Below are 16,419 nucleotides of genomic sequence, written 5' to 3' on the forward strand. Positions count from 1 at the left end.
TTCTGAACCAAATTCTCCCTGCCAGGCTCTGTACCCTGTCCCCCTTCTGGTGGTCTAGTGGTAGGCAGGGACAGGGGACAGGGCAGGCAGACCTAGTGGCCTAATGACAGGCAGGGCTCCCCACCCCGAGGCAAGCAAGCAGGCAGGCAGGGTCCCCCAAAGTGCATAATCTTTCTTCTCTTCTTCACTATCCATTTCCACCCTTCCATTAAGTATCACATCTTTATTCCTCCCCTTTCCAGCATTATTCCTTGTCCCTATCCCTATGCTCCCTCCTCCTTCAGCATTTCTTTGCTCTGTCTCTTTCCCTCCCCTGATTGCCCTGGATCTTATGCTGGATTGTCATTTCCTTCCTCCTGTACTCCTCATCCCCACCTCAAGACAGACAGGTAGGCAAGGCAAGGCACATCTCCCCCCCCCCACCCCAAGGCAAGCAATCAGGCAGGCAGGCACACAGACACACACACCCGTACCCCCTCCGACCTCTCCCCGTACCTTTAGTTCCTCCGATGCAGCTTGACGGGCCCGTTCCTCCATATCCCGCCCAAACGCGAAGGGAGTCAGAGAAGCAGCGGTGGAGGCAGCTGAGTCCTGGATGTGCTGCCCAGCGTTGCCATGGGGGATAGGGGGGAGGAAAATGGGAGGCCGAAAACTGCCACCTCCGCTGCTATTTCTATAGCTGCTCACTCTCTTCAGGGCTGCACCACCATGCCGGGACTCCTAGCGGCTTCCAGATCCGATGTCTGCTGCTCACGCCTGGCCCGCGGGGAGTGTGTGGGAAGCAGGACTCGCTGTCTCCAGCTGCCTCTCCAGCGGCAGAGTGGCGTGCAAAGCTGCCTGCCTGGTCGGCTAACGCGGCTGCCTCCTATTCCCTTCTGTAACAGCAGAGCGGCGCACAAGGCTGCCAGTCTGGGCCCGCACCACTTCCCGCGAGAACGGAAGCGGCACGGGACTAGGCTTGCAGCCTTGCGCACTCTCTGCCGTCAGAGAGGCAGCCGCGTCAAGCGAGGGAGGGCACCAACATTAAAAAAAGGTAACCTGGGGGGGTGTTTGGGTATTCGCTCCATAGGATGCACCCTTTTTTCCACCCACTTTTTGGGGTGGAAAAAGTGCATCTTATGGAGCGAAAAATACGGTAACCCTGGCTCTCCTGGCTTGTACAGAATGCATTGCTCATGTTAATCAGGAGATCTGCTTACCGTCTTTCACCCCTCTAGTTCAGTGAAGCAGGACAGAATTTTGCAGAGGCTGGATGTGCACAGAGTCCTCCTTCACTACCTGGAAAAGAACAGTGAATCACTCCTCTCTGACTACCTCTTTGTGCTGACTAGCCATTCGAGATGGGGCAAGCCAGCTTTCAAGGCCAGATGGATTCAAATCCCAATTTCCTCTTCCTACACTGCCTGTGGAAAAAGCCCCCTATCTCCCTTACCACACAGTCAACTAGAGGCAAGGCTGCCTCCTGGGCAGAGTCCTGGGCTATTTCTCCTACTGAGATCTGTAGAGCAGCTACCTGGTCTACTCTCCACACTTTTACAAGGTTCTATAGGGTGGATGTGGTGGCTCAAAAAGATGCTACTTTTGGGAACTCTGTACTGTGGGCAGGCTCATCTGTCCCTCCTTAGATGTCTGTCACTGCTTTGATATATCAGATAATTTAGGGAATCCCATGTCTTTGCTAAAGAATAGTAACATAGTAGATGACAGATGACATCAGATAGAGACCCGAATGGTTCATCCAGTAGCCCAACCCTGATTCAATCTAAAAAAAATTTTTCTTAGCTATTTCTGGGCAAGAATCCAAAGCTCTGCCTGGTACTGTACTTAGGTTCGAACTACTGAAGTCTCCGTCAAAGCTCACTCCAGCCTATCTACACCATCCCAGCCATTGACATCCTCCCCAGCCCATCCTCAACCAAACAGCCATATACAGACACAGACCGTGCAAGTCTGCCCAGCACCGGCCTTAGTTCTTCACTATTTACTATTATTTTCTGATTCTAGCTCCTCTGTGCTCATCCCACGCTTTTTTGAACTCAGTCACTGTTTTCCTCTCCACCACCTCTCTTGGGAGTGCATTACAGGCATCAACCACCCTCTCCGTAAAGAAGAATTTCCTTACGTTGTTCTTGAGTCTACCACCCCTCAACCTCAAATTATGCCCTCTGGTTTTACCATTTTCCTTTCTCTGGAAAAGATTTTGTTCTATGTTAATGCCTTTCAATTATTTGAACATCTGAATCATATCTCCCCTGTCCGTCCTTTCCTCTAGGGCAGGGGTGCCCACACTTTTTGGGCTTGCGAGCTACTTTTAAAATGACCAAGTCAAAATGATCTACCAACAATAAAATTTTAAAAAAACACAACGCACACTGTACGCATAGAAAATGTTAATTATCATTCCTATTCCAGGGTTTTTCAAAGAGGTCAAAGCAGATGACTCTATGCACTATCACCTCAGTAACAACCATACAAAAATAGACAAATATACCCCCTCCCTTTTTACTAAACCACGATAGCAGTTTTTAGAGCGCAGGGAGCTGCGCTGAATGCCCAGCGCTGCTCTCGACGCTCATAGGCTCCCTGCGCTAAAAAAACTCTATTGCGGTTTAGTAAAAGGGGACCTTAGTGTAAAATATAGACAGCAGATATAAATTGAGACACATTTCGATCACTAAATTTAAAATAAAATCATTTTTCCTACCTTGTCTGGTGATTTCATGAGTCTCTGGTTGCACTTTCTTCTTCTGACTGTGCATCCAGTCTTTCTTCCCTTCTTTCAGCCTGTATGCTTCCTCTCCTCCACACCTCATTCCCTCCCCCAACTTTTCCTTCCTCTTTCCTGCCCTTTCTTTCTCTCTGCCTCCCTTTCCTTTTTTTCTGTTTCTCTTCTTTCCTTCTGTCTCCCTGCCTGCCCTTTTTCTTTCTTTCTTTCTCCCTGCCCTCCCCCAAGACACTGCCACTGCCATCGGGGACCCAAACTGCCATCGGGGACCAGGACCCAAACCGCCACCAATAACACGCCCAAAAGCCGCCGCCGCCCCAACCTCTCCCTGCTTCGGCCGACCAGCATCGCGAGGAACTGTTGGGGGAAATGCTGCCGGGTCCTGCCTTCGCGGAAACAAAAAGTAGGCAGGACCCGGCAGCAAGAAGAGCAAATGCTTCACTAACATGTCTCCCGCCTTAGCCCGTAGCGAACGCTTGCTTCAGGGCTCTCAACATGTGCGTGCAGGCTTCCCTTCTCCCCCCCTCCCCCTCCCCGGGCATAACTTCCGGTTTCGGAGGGAAGAGAAGAGAAGCCTGCACGCACACGTTAGAGCCCGGAGCATAAGTTCGCTACGGGCTGAAATCTCCAAGCCGGTTTTTTGTTCAGCAGCGGCAGATGACAGCTGGGCGGACCGCCCAGCTAAAAGGCCCTAGGGAGAACACTGGAGAGGAAGGCTGATCGGCCCGTAGATCAGGACGGCAACACGAGTGCGATCGACTCGAGTTGCCTTCCTGAGCTACTGGTCGATCGCGATCGACGCGTTGGGCACCCCTGCTCTAGGGTATACATATTCAGGCTTCCAGTCTCTCCTCATACATCTTTTGGCACAAACCTCCTATCATTTTCGTTGCCCTCCTCTGGACCGCTTCAAATTTTCTTATATCCTTCGCCAGATACGGGCTCCAAAACTAAACACAATACTCCAAGTGGGGCCTCACCAACGACCTGTACAGGGGCATCAACACCTTCTTTCTTCTACTGATTACGCCTCTCTTTATACAGCCCAGCATACTTCTGGCAGTAGCCACCGCCTTGTCGCACTGTTTTTTCGTCTTTAGACCCTCATACACTATCACCCCAAGGTCCCTCTCCCCATTCATTCATATCAGCCTCTCACCTCCCAGTATATACGGTTATTAGACCATTCCTCTAACTTTTGTAGATACTTTTTCATGTTTTCCACTCCCTCCTCAGTGTCTACTCTGTTACAGATCTTGATATCATCTGCAAAAAGGCAAACCTTTCCTTCTAACCCTTCAGCAATGTCATTCACAAACATATTGAACAGGATCAGCCCCAGCACCGAACTCTGAGGGACTCCACTACTCACCTTTCCTTCCTCCGAGCTACTTCCATTAACCACCACCCTCTGGCATCTATCCAACAACCAGTTTCTAATCTAGTTCACCCTTCAAGTTTGTTCAAGAGCCACCTGTGAGGAACCGTGTCAAAAGCTTTGATGAAATCTAAGTAAATTACATCTAGCATATGTCCTTGATCCAGTTCTCTAGTCACCCAATCAAAAAATTCAATCAGGTTCGTTTGGCACGATTTACCTTTAGTAAAGCCATGTTGCCTCAGATCCTGTAACCCATTAGATTCTAGGACATTCACTATCCTTTTTTTCAGCAACACTTCCATTATTTTTCCAACAACCGAAGTGAGGCTTACCAGCCTGTAGTTTCCCGCTTCATCTCTGTGAACACTTTTGTGAATAGGGACCACATCCGCTCTTCTCTCATCCCTAGCAACCACTCTCATCTCCAGAAATTTGTTGAACAAGTCTTTAATAGGACCCGCCAGAAACTCTCTGAGCTCCCTCAGTATCCTGGGATGGATCCTGTCAGGTGCCATCGCTTTGTCCACCTTCATTTTTTTAAGCTGCTCATAAACACTTTTTTCTATGAACGGCACGGTATCTACTCCATTCTCATGTGTAACTTTGCCAGACAATCTCGGTCCTTCTTCAGGATTTTCTTATGTGAACACAGAGCAGAAGTAATTGTTTAGCATGTTTACTTTTTCCTCATCACTCTTCACATATCGATTCCTAGCATCTTTTAGTTTAGCAATTTCATCATCCTTTCACTAATATATCAGAAAAAATTTTTGTCTCCCTTTTTAATATTTTTAGCCATTTGCTCTTCCGTATCTCTCTCTTGGCTTCTTTCAGTTTCACCCAGTAGTCCTTTCTGTACTCCTTTTCTTGGGGGGGGGGAGGTTTATATTTCAGGAGCGCCAACTCTTTTGCCTTTATTTTCTCCACCACTGGTTTGGAGAACTATATTGGTTTCCTTCTTCTCTTGTTTTTATTTACCGTATTTTTCGCACCATAAAATGCACATGACCAAAGACACACCCTAAATTTAAAGGAGGATAACAAGAAAAAAACCCATTCTGAACCAAATTCTCCCTGCCCCGCTCTGCACCCTGTCCCCCCCCTCCCTGCCAGGTTTTGTACCTTGTTCCCCCTCTGTTGGTCTAGTGGTAGGCAGAGACAGGGCAGAGATGTCAAGGCAGATGACTTTTTAAAATATGCGATGTCACCTCAGTAACAACTATAGACAAATATAGTGCAAAATATAGCCAGCAGATATAAAGTCTCAAAACTGACACACTTTGATCACTAAATTGAAAATAAAATCATTTTTCCTACCTTTGGTTGTCTGGTGATTTCTTTCTTTCCTTCCTCAGGCCTAACAATTGTTCCTTTCTCCCTCCCTCCTTTCTATGACCCCCCTCCCCCCCCAGTGCCTTCCAGCCTTTGTCCTTTTGCTCACCCCCCCCCCCCCCCCCCCCTTTTGTCTGGTAATTTCTTTCTCTTTTTCTTTCTTTCCTTCTTTCTTTCTTTCCTTCCTCAGGCCCAACAATTGTCCCTTCCTCCCTTCTTCTAGCCTTTGTCCTCTTCCTCCCCCTGTTGTCTGGTGATTTCTTTCTTTCTTTCTTTCCTTCCTCTGGCCCAACAATTGTCCCTTCCTCTCCCCCCTCTTATGTTCCCCTCACTGCCTGGGCCAATCAGTTCCTTAGGCCCCTCCCCGCTATTCTGTGGAGGTGGGCATGCCGGCCGAAGGGAGTATGCATCCCTCCAGCCTGCCTGCAAGCAAAAGGTGCGGGGGAGATCCAGGTGGGCTGGGGGGGAATTTTTTGGGGGGAGGCTACAGCAGGAGGGAGTGAGCATCCCTCCTGCTGTGATCTTCGTTGAGGGGTTTATGGCCTGAGGAACTGGGCATCTCTCCTGCTGTTGATCTTGGGGGGTGGGGGTGGGGAATTTTGGCAGGAGGGACTAGGCATCCCTTGTGCCGTTGATCTTTGGGGGTGGGGTGGGAGTTTCCGGCAGAAAGGACTAAGCATCCCTCTTGCCATTAATCTTTGGGGGTGGGGGTTTCCGGCAGGACGGACTGGGCATCTTTCCTGCCAGTGATGTTTAGGGGTGGAATGGGTGGGGTTTCTGGCAGGAGGGACTGGGCATCCATCCTGCCAGTGATCTTCGGGGGGGAGCAGCAGGAGGAATTGGGCACTCCTCCTGCTGGGGATTATTTTGAGGTTTGCAGCAGGAAGGATTGGGCATCCCTCCTGCCGCAGACAGCATGGGGGGGGGGGTTGGGGATGGCGGTAGGAGGGAGTGGGCATCCCTCTTGCCGGCCAACTTCGCAGGGGGGTGACGAAGCCGCGGCCGCTAAACTGATTGCCACAGGGAGATTCCCTTGCAGCGATCAGCTCAGCGGCAATGCGATTCTCTAACCAGCGCCTATGACATGGACACCAGTTAGAAAATCGGGATGGTTTTAAGGGGTTAGGCAGACGTGATTCTATATAGGATGCCTGTGTGCGATTCTCAAAAGCCGCTTAGGCAGCTGCTGAGACTGGGCATCCTATACAGAATCTGGCCCTAAGTGCCCTTAAGAAACATAGAAATAGACGGCAGATAAGGGCCAAGGGCCACGGCCCATCTAGTCTGCCCACCCCAATGACCCTCCCCTACCTTTCTCTGTGAATAGATCCCACGTGTCTATCCCATTTGGCCTTAAAATCAGGCAAGCTGCTGGCCTCAATAACCTGAAGTGGGTATGCTTTTCTTAAGAACCTGACATGGAAAATGTTTTTTCTAGTAGCTGTCATCTCTGATAGAAGAGTAAGTAAAATCTAATTGCAGGTAACTAATGAACTATACACACACTTTCATCGTAACATGATACTTCCTTTAATCCTCCCCAGATTTTTACTCAAGATAGTAACACTTTTCCTTATCAATTTTCTGTCTGAAACCTCATAATCCATGTGAGAATGCTCATTGTTCTTTATACTGTAAATAGCTGTACACAAACTGTGTACCTGTGAACACTACGTACAGATCACATTAAAATAGGCATCCTGTATATAACTTTGTAAGAGCTTGTTAAGCATGTAAAACGCTCTTTAAATGTGAATAAAATTACCCCACAGATGTGAATTATTTTAACCATTATAGCAGTGCTTTGAAAGGAAGAAATGTGACTTTGTTCTTGTAGGAGCTACCTGGAGGTTATGGTCGAATGAAACCAGATATTGTTACCTATGGCTCTGGAGTAAGAGGTTCTGGCATGAAAGGCGGATGTCGCTCCCTGTCAGGCACAAGCGTTGCATCACCTGTAGTAGCTGGTGCTGTCACTTTGTTAGTAAGGTGGGTGCTTTTGATTGTTAAAAACCTATAGCAAGACAGTTTGAATTGTTTTTACTTTTGAAAAAATAACAGGTCCTTCTGTTTCTGTTTTATGCTTGGGGCAAATAAATAGATTCACGTTATGTTTTCTCTAATGAAGTCATCAACTAGTTTCCCTTCCAGATTCCATGCTAGATGTTCAATCCCAACTCTTAGTCCGGGTGTTGCAGAAATCTACACCTTTTCTGAACACGTGCTCCACCCCCTTAGCTTGAGTCAGCAAACAACCTTAGTTTCAATTTCTGTAAGCAGTCTGAGTAGAAGTCTTTTGCTGTTGCTCCGCTTCTGTTTCTTATTTTTTTGCTTAAAGTTTGCTTTTTGGTGGATTTCAATGTCTTGAGACCCCTCCCCGGTAGTCCTGTGTCAGAGAAAAGGACACAGTTCTGTGGAGCCGAACTGCAGCTTCACAGAGAAACTCTGGTGATTCTATGGAGCCAACCTGCTGTGTGCCACCCTCTTCAAGTGCCCGGGGTCCTTTCCTGTGGAAGTCTGTTGGCCGGTGACTCTGTCTCAGGTTTCTAGCGTAGGCTGTGTGCGTCTGGGCAGAAACCCACCCAGGTTTCAAGGTGCAAGTTGCCTTTACCACCCCTGACCATGTGGCAGAGGATCTGTGGGGGTGGAGGTTATGGTTAAGAACATAAGAAGTTGCCTCCGCTGAGGCAGACCAGAGGTCCATCCTGCTCAGCGGTCCGCTCCCGCGGCGGCCCATCAAGCCCATTGCCTGAGCAGTGGTATATATCTATCTATACCCTTCAATCCCTTTTTCTTCTAGGAATCTATCCAAACCTTCTTTGAAACCATTTAATGTGTTCCTGTCTACCACAGCCTCTGGAAGCGCGTTCCATGTATCCACCACCCTCTGAGTGAAGAAGAACTTCCTAGCGTTTGTTCTAAACCTGTCCCCTTTCAGTTTCTCCGAGTGCCCCCTTGTACTTGTGGTGCCCCTTAATTTGAAAAATCTGTCCCTGTCTACTTTTTCTATGCCTTTCAGGATCTTGAAGGTTTCTATCATGTCTCCTCTAAGTCTCCGCTTTTCCAGGGAGAAAAGTCCTAGCTGCTTTAATCTGTCGGTATATGGGAGATTTTCCATTCCCTTTATCAGTTTAGTCGCTCTTCTCTGTACTCCCTCTAGTACCGCCATGTCCTTCTTGAGGTGCGGCGACCAGTACTGGACACAGTACTCCAGATGCGGCCGCACCATTGCACGATACAGCGGCATGATGACTTCCCTCCTGGTCGTGATACCCTTCTTAATGATACCCAACATTCTGTTAGCTTTCCTTGAGGCCGTGGCGCACTGCGCCGATGCCTTCAGTATTGCATCTACCATCACTCCCAGGTCTCTCTCCAGGTTACTGACCCCTAGTGGTGTTCCCCCCATTTTGTAAGTGAACATCGGATTCTTTTTCCCCACGTGCATGACCTTGCATTTCCCTACGTTGAAGCTCATTTGCCATTTTTCGGCCCACTCTTCCAGCTGCGTTAGATCCTTTTGGAGATCTTCGCAGTCTTCCCTCGTTTGAGCCCTGCTGTATATTTTGGTGTCATCTGCAAATTTTATGACCTCACACTTGGTTCCCGCTTATAGGTCGTTTATGTAGATATTGAACAGGAGTGGTCCCAGCACCGACCCCTGTGGAACTCCGCTCGTGACCCCTTTCCAGTCCGAGTAGTGGCCCTTTACGCCAACCCTCTGTTTCCTGTTTGCCAGCCAGTTTTTGATCCATCGGTGGACCTCCCCTTGCACCCCGTGGTTCCATATCTTTTTGAGCAGTCTCTCGTGTGGTACCTTGTCGAAGGCTTTTTGGAAGTCGAGGTAAATGATATCTATAGATTCCCCTTTATCCACCTGGCTGTTCACCCCCTCAAAGAAGTACAATAAGTTTGTGAGGCAAGACCTACCCTTACAGAAGCCATGCTGACTCGGTTTTAGCTGCACATTGTTTTCGATATATTCACAGTTGCTGTCCTTAATCAGTGCCTCCATCATCTTTCCCGGGACTGAGGTCAGGCTCACCGACCTGTAGTTTCCTGGGTCGCCCCTTGAGCCCTTCTTGAAGATGGGCGTGACATTTGCTATTTTCCAGTCCTCCGGGATCTCTCCGGTTTTTAGGGATAGGTTGCATATTTGTCGGAGTGGCTCCGCTATTTCGTTTTTTAGTTCCTTGAGTACCCTTGGGTGAATGCCGTCCGGACCTGGCGATTTGTCGCTTTTTAGTCTGTCTATCTGCTTGAGTACATCCTCTTGGCTTACCTTTAAATTGACCAGCTTATCATTTTGGTCTCCTATTACGATTTCCTCGGGTTCCGGAATGTTGGTTGTATTCTCCCTCGTGAAGACTGACGTGAAGAACTCATTTAACTTGTCAGCTATCTCTTTCTCTTCTTTTACTACTCCCTTTCTATCTCCATCATCCAATGGTCCCACCTCTTCTCTTGCCGGTTGCTTCCCCTTGACGTATCTGAAGAAAGACTTGAAGTTTGTTGCTTCCTCTGCCAGTCTCTCTTCATATTCCCTTTTTGCTTTTCTAACCAGTCGGTGACACTCCTTCTGGTGTTCTTTGTGCACTTTTTGGTTCTCCTCTGATTGGTCTTTTTTCCATTTTCTGAATGATGCTTTTTTGTCGCTTATCGCCTTCTTCACTGCATTTGTTATCCACACTGGGTTTTTTGTTCTATTTTTTTTCCACCCTTTCCTGAACTTGGGGATGTACAGGTTTTGTGCTTCGTGCACAGACCCCTTAAGTAAGGTCCAGGCTTTTTCTACGGATTCCATCTTTCCTATGTTGCCTTTGAGTTTCTTTCTCACCATTTCCCTCATGGCATCATAATATCCTTTTTTGAAGTTGAGTGCCGTCGTTGTGGTTCTTTTCCCCTTTGATGATCCAATTTCTAGCCTGCACTGGATCGTGTTGTGATCGCTGTTACCTAGCGGGGCTAATACCGCCACCTCCTTTGCTTGCCCCCCTAGTCCGTTGAAGATTAGGTCAAGAGTGGCATCGCCCCGTGTTGGTTCCGTGACCAGTTGCTCCATGAAACAGTCCCTCGTGACCTCTAGGAATTTGGTCTCCCTTGCGCAGTTTGAGTGTCCAATACTCCAGTCTATCCCAGGATAGTTGAAGTCCCCCATCACCACCACATTTCTGCTTCTGCATACCTGCCTCAGTTCAGCCTCCATGTACTGGTCGATTTCTTCCGGTTGTCCAGGTGGGCGGTAGTACAGACCCAATTTAATGTCTGCCCCAGTTCCTCCCTGTAGCTTAACCCATAGTGATTCCAAGCCATCTGCCCGTACTGTTGTTTCCATCCTGGCTGAGGGTATGGAGTCTTTTATGTACAGTGCTATTCCTCCACCCTTTTTATGTGTCCTGTCTCTCCTGTATAGTTTGTACACTGGTATGGCCACATCCCACTGATTGTCCTCAGTCCACCATGTTTCTGTAATTCCAATTATATCCAGGTCCTTTTTGCTGGCAATGATTTCTAGTTCACCCATTTTGGCTCTTAGGCTCCTAGCATTTGTGTATAGGCAGTTTAAGACCCAGATTTTTGCCCTCTCTTTTGGTTTTCTTCGTGTTTTGGGTCTCCTGCAGTCCTCCTCGTGGTTCGCCAGCCCCCAAGCTTCATCTCGGTCATCCTCCTCCTGTTGTGTGTCTGTGACGTCCTCAGTCTTCTCTGTTGGTTTTCCTCGTGGTTTGGTGCTCCTGCCGATCTCCTCATGGGCTGCCAGTCCCTGAATCTCTTTCCGCTCATCCTCCTCCTGTGGTGCGTCTGTTTCGTCCTCAGTCTGCTTCCCCATTTTTGGCTCCGACTGTTTCCTCCTTTTTCCGCTTTTTAGCTTCATTTGTTCCTTAGGCCCCTGCATTGCATCCTTGGTTTTATTTACAAAAAATGTCCACAGTCTCGAGCTCTCTATCGCCTGTTCCCTGTTCAGTATCTTTGTTTGATACTCTGGTCCGATGTGTCGATGTCAGATCGACTGTCGGCTTTCCCCTTGTCCTCAGTTTAAAGCCATGTCTATGCTGGTCTGGATGTTTCGTGCCAGCATCCTCGTCCCCGCTGTGCTCAGGTGCAGTCCGTCCCTCCTGTAGAGCTTGTTTTTCCCCAGGAAGGTTGTCCAGTTTCGTACAAAGTGAAAACCCTCCTCTTTGTTTGACAACCTTCTGGCAACACAAGCAGCAAAAATCAACCATTCCATCTCCAATCTTATGACAATATCAGACAACCTCAAAACATTCAGAAAAGAAATCAAAACCCTGCTTTTCAAAAAATTCATCCAAATATCTTAACCCCTCCTCTTTTACCTCCAGAAGATTCACCTACCTTCAGATAACCTTCCCCCAAATTACCCACCTTAACACCTTCCAATTAAACAAATACCATCAATAGATTGTAACCTACCCTCTCTAACTGCATTCCATATGTATTTTTCATACAGTTCTTCACTGTCAGTTTAATTTCCATCCTATAAGTTCACATAGAATTTTTCTTTTTTCAACCATCTTTATTTTCTCTTCTTTATTAATTTCCAGGTACTTTAGTTAGATTGTGAGCCTTCGGGACAGTAAGGGAATTTTTAAGTACCTTCTTACTTCTCATTTATAATCTTAATGTATATTTTCTTCAAACCGCTTAGAACCTAACGGATGTAGCGGTATATAAGAAATAAATTACATTACATTACATTACATTCGCACCATCTCCTCAGCCACCCGTTTATTGCTTGCAGCTCGGTCTGCCTCCTTGCATCCGCCCTTGGTACTGGCAGGATCTCTGAGAAGGCTATCTTCCTTGTCCTCAGCTTCAGTTTCCTCCCCAGGATCTTAAGCTGTTCGGTCAGTGTAGTCCTGTTGTAGTTCCTTCTGCTGACGTCGTTGGTTCCAACGTGGATTATCACAGCTGTCTCCTCCGTCTCAGCTCCTTCCAGGATTCTCTCGATTCTGTCGGAGATGTCCTTTGTCCTCGCCCCCGGGAGACATGTCACCAGCCGGTTGGTCTCTGGCCGCCTGGCAGTCCGAAGATCTTCATTCCTGTGCATTTGGAACTGTTTCTGAGGCAGAAAGTCCTTTTTTTTCCACTCAGCTACTTTAAAAATGCTGACAGACAAAGGCCTGGGGTGGCTTGTGCAACAATTTAAAAGTTGTTTTTCACAGTTTCTGTGGGTAGGGTTCAGGTCCCCACCTCCCCAGACCCTAAATTGCTATTTTTTATTTCAGTTTTTGTTTATTTTTGCTGGTTTTAGTGCAAATTTGTGACAGCGGCCATCTTGGATTTTAAAATCGATCTTTTTTTCTAACTTTGATTTCTGCCTCAAAAACCCCTCAATTTGTTTCAAAATCAATTGACTTGGACTCCCCAGCCCCTACTCTATTGAATATGGACATTGATTGCGCCAGATGGATCAACAATTGTGTACCGTGTGATGTAGCATGCCAGGGGAGGGAGCTTTGGACTTTGTCTCCTCTGTGTCCTCTTGGGCTGGGGAGCCGCCCTGGGTCTGTGCCTTCTGAAGTAAATCTCGCCAGTAGCTGTTCTGGAGTCTGGCGCAGTACACCAGCGTTCCGAGTCTAGGGACTCTTTTGATGCATGTACCTCTGCTATGATTGTGGAGTAGACCTTTTCACCAGATTTTCTTCAGCTCCTCTGAACAATGTATCCTCAGACCCCACTTGTTGGGGCTTTTTTGGTCTATGGTGTATGTGGCGAAGCTTGCTGTTTGGGAGTTCTCTTGTCTGGCTGTGCCAGATCTCGATTGCAGTAGTTGCCATGCAGATTTTATGTTTCTTCTGTCTCATACCACTGTTTTTAATTTGGGTCCGGCTGATGCCTTTGCTGAGACTGGTCTCCTCGGTCGCCCTGAGCGTCTAGATTGGAGGTGCTGATCCTTCTTCATATTTCCAGCAGGCTTCTATCCGCCTCTTTGTGGCTGATGTTCAGAAAGAGCTCCATTTGGATTTTCCACCTCCAGGCATTGTTCCTGAACCGCTCTCCTGTGCTCTTTCCATTCTGTCCACAGCTCCTGGGTCTGGTTTCAGAACAATTTGATCCCCAGACAACTCTTTTCAATCTGTTAAAGCTATGCCTGCGCTTTATCACCTGAATCCTGCTTTTTGGCAGGTTTGAACAGCCTGAGGTAGATTCCACTATGGCACAGGTTTTCCAGCGCACAGCCCTCCCTATTGCTAGGGGAGTGAAGTTTCAGGACTCTCAGGATCGCAGGAGGCTTTTATGATTCAAAATTTTCTTTTCTAGCATCCACAGGTAGCCAAGTGATGATGACCACTTCCTGTACTGCACATGCCTGTCATTCTGCCCTGTGCAATGTGTGCTCTGTGGAGGTGCATGCCTGTCCTCCGCTGGTGATGGTTGGCGTGGCTGCGGTGCCGGGTCCCCGTTATGATCTCGTTTGAGTTTTTAGTACATTTTCTGCTGGTGTAGTCTGACCGCCAACCTCTTTAAACTGTCTTTGTATGAGGTCGCTGCCTCGAGGATTACCTTCAGTAGCCATCTTTTCAAGGGCCGGATTCTTGTTGGTTCCACGCTGTTCATCAACCAAAAAGGCGCCCGGCCTTCGAGATCTCTGCCGAAGCCAACAACACCCTCTGAAGCAAAACCCGACTCTTGTATGAGCAGATAGAACAGCTCCTGTGAGAGGAACCATGCTCATGAGACCAGGAACTGTCTGTTGAGGAAGACTGTCAAAACATTGTCTACTCCAGCCCAATTGGCCACCGAGTGATCCAAGATGGCGATTTGAGAGCAGGACGCGCTGAGCTGCTTGTCCCAGAATCGCGTTCGTTTGGAATAAATTTCTAGCGGTAATCACTTACCGCGATGTCGAAGAGACGGGGCCGGAGTGCCGCTTCTGCCTCGCGGCGTCCTGGAGCTCCGGGTCTCGGAAACATACAGGATCTTCTGCGGCGCATGCAGGAGGTCACAGCGACGCCGGATGGCGGCCTGCTGAGGATACAGGGAGGCGAGCCCGTGGTGGATACTCCTGGGCCCGATACTACACTAAGCCCCGACGTTAGGGCACCGCCCCTGCAGCCTCAGACAACCAGCTCTCCCAGGGGCGGGGAAACCCCGGATTTAGTGGTTTTCTCCTCTCCAGAGGCAAGGAAGGATCTATTGGAGAGTTTGGAGGTTGGGGCCCACCTTTCTAGGGCCCCCATGGAGATATCTGGGGGAATATCATCTCAATATGAGGGGGAAGGACAGAAGACAACCCCCGAAGGACTTCAGAACAGTGAGCACTTCACATTTACACAAACTCCAATTGTACTGATTAAACCTGCAGAAGTGACTTTAGATTCCATTTGGGACTTAATGGCTGGTTTTGTTAAAAATATTACTCCTACTTTTCAACAAATTGAAGGGAAAATTAAGGAACATAATAAAGAACTGAAGAATTTAAGAAAAGAAATGAACACTTCTAACTCATCCATTCAAAAAATAGAAAAATAAATTGTAACATCGAAACAAATGCAAGAGACTTTAGTTAAAGACAATATTAACCTAAGGAAGAAGATTGAAATGCTTGAGAACAATTCATGTAGCAACAATTTAAGGTTAATTAACTTTCCAAGACTTGAGTTGGTAACACCTAGAGATATGCTTAAGAGATATCTAGTGGAAAATTTGGAGATACCTGAAGAATCATTACCACCATTTTCACGGGTTTATTATTTGCCTGATAAAGAACAAAATCAACAACAAAAAGTAAAATCTTCAGATCAAGAACCCTTAAACATTTCACAGATTTTAGAGACATCTGAGAAGGATTTAGCATCACCAGCCACTATGATTATTACTTTAGCTTTGCCAATTGATAAAACATGGTTGTTAAAACTTTACTTTAAAAACAGACAAAAAAGTTTTCTTGGTTACAAAATACAAATGTTTCCAGATTTGGCACGGGATACGCAAAGGCGCCACCATGAATTTCTTCTTTTGAAACCTGGGGTTTTATCTTTGGGGGCAACTTTTTATTTTAGACACCCGTGTAAATGTATTGTGTGTTACTGTACTCTTAAATATGTGTTTTTTGAACCATCACAATTGACAAATTTCGTGGCAATGTCTCGTCTAAATGCAAATAATCTTTGATCCCTATAATCTGGATATTAATGACCTCATCTCACTGCTATAGCTCTCAGTTTCTTATGTATTACTATACTATTATTTTTCTTTATTATTTCGCCAATTTTCTTTAATTCTTGGATCTTAATTTGAGGACTTGAGCATAAATAGTATATTTGTTAATTTAGGATTTACATTTGTATTGTATTTGTATTGTATTGTATTGTACCCTACATTTACATTTACATTTACATTTGTATTTGTATTGTATTGTATTGTACCCTACATTTACATTTACATTTACATTTGTATTGTACCCTATTCTTGCTTTCTATACAAGTGTAATACTTGGAATTTAAATTGAAAATAATAAAAGATTTAAATATATTTAAAAAAAATTATTTTTTCTACCTTTTGTTGTCTCTGGTTTCTGCTTTCATCTTCTTTTCACTCTTTTCCTTCCAGCATCTGCCCGTTCCATCCAATGTCTGCCCTCTCCCCCTTCCATATGTATCTGACATCTTTCTATGCCCCTCTTCCCTGTCCATCCAGCCTGTTCCTCCTCTCTCCTTTTTACATCATTCATTCCAGCTTCACTGCCTTCTTCATTTTTATCTCTCCTACACCAGATCTAGCATCTTTATCCCTCTCTCATTTCTCTGCTGACCCCCTTTCCAGCATCAATGTGTCTCTACTTTCTCATTCCTCTCTCTCCCCTTTCCCTCATCTGATCTCTCCATTCCACCCTGACCCCCTTCCCCTCCTGTAATCTCCCTGCCAGCTGTTTCCTTCCTTTTTTCTTTCTCCCTTCCCTCCTTCCTTTTTTTCCTTCTCCCTCTATCCAACATTAACTCTCTTCCCATCCCTTTCCCTC

At 46.8% G+C, this 16,419-nt stretch overlaps 1 protein-coding gene across 1 annotated transcript in view; it reads left to right on the top strand.

Moving 5' to 3' along the window:
* Positions 1–16,419, top strand: part of MBTPS1 (membrane bound transcription factor peptidase, site 1) — a 308,154-nt gene that overhangs the window by 102,923 nt on the left and 188,812 nt on the right. Inside the window, exon 10 of the mRNA XM_033942001.1 lies at positions 7,276–7,427. Within this exon, the coding sequence (XP_033797892.1) occupies positions 7,276–7,427 (152 nt within the window). The remainder of the gene's footprint in view (positions 1–7,275; positions 7,428–16,419) is intronic.

The sequence above is a fragment of the Geotrypetes seraphini genome, chromosome 4 (genome assembly GCF_902459505.1).
Source record: "Geotrypetes seraphini chromosome 4, aGeoSer1.1, whole genome shotgun sequence".
Lineage (NCBI taxonomy): Eukaryota > Metazoa > Chordata > Amphibia > Gymnophiona > Dermophiidae > Geotrypetes > Geotrypetes seraphini.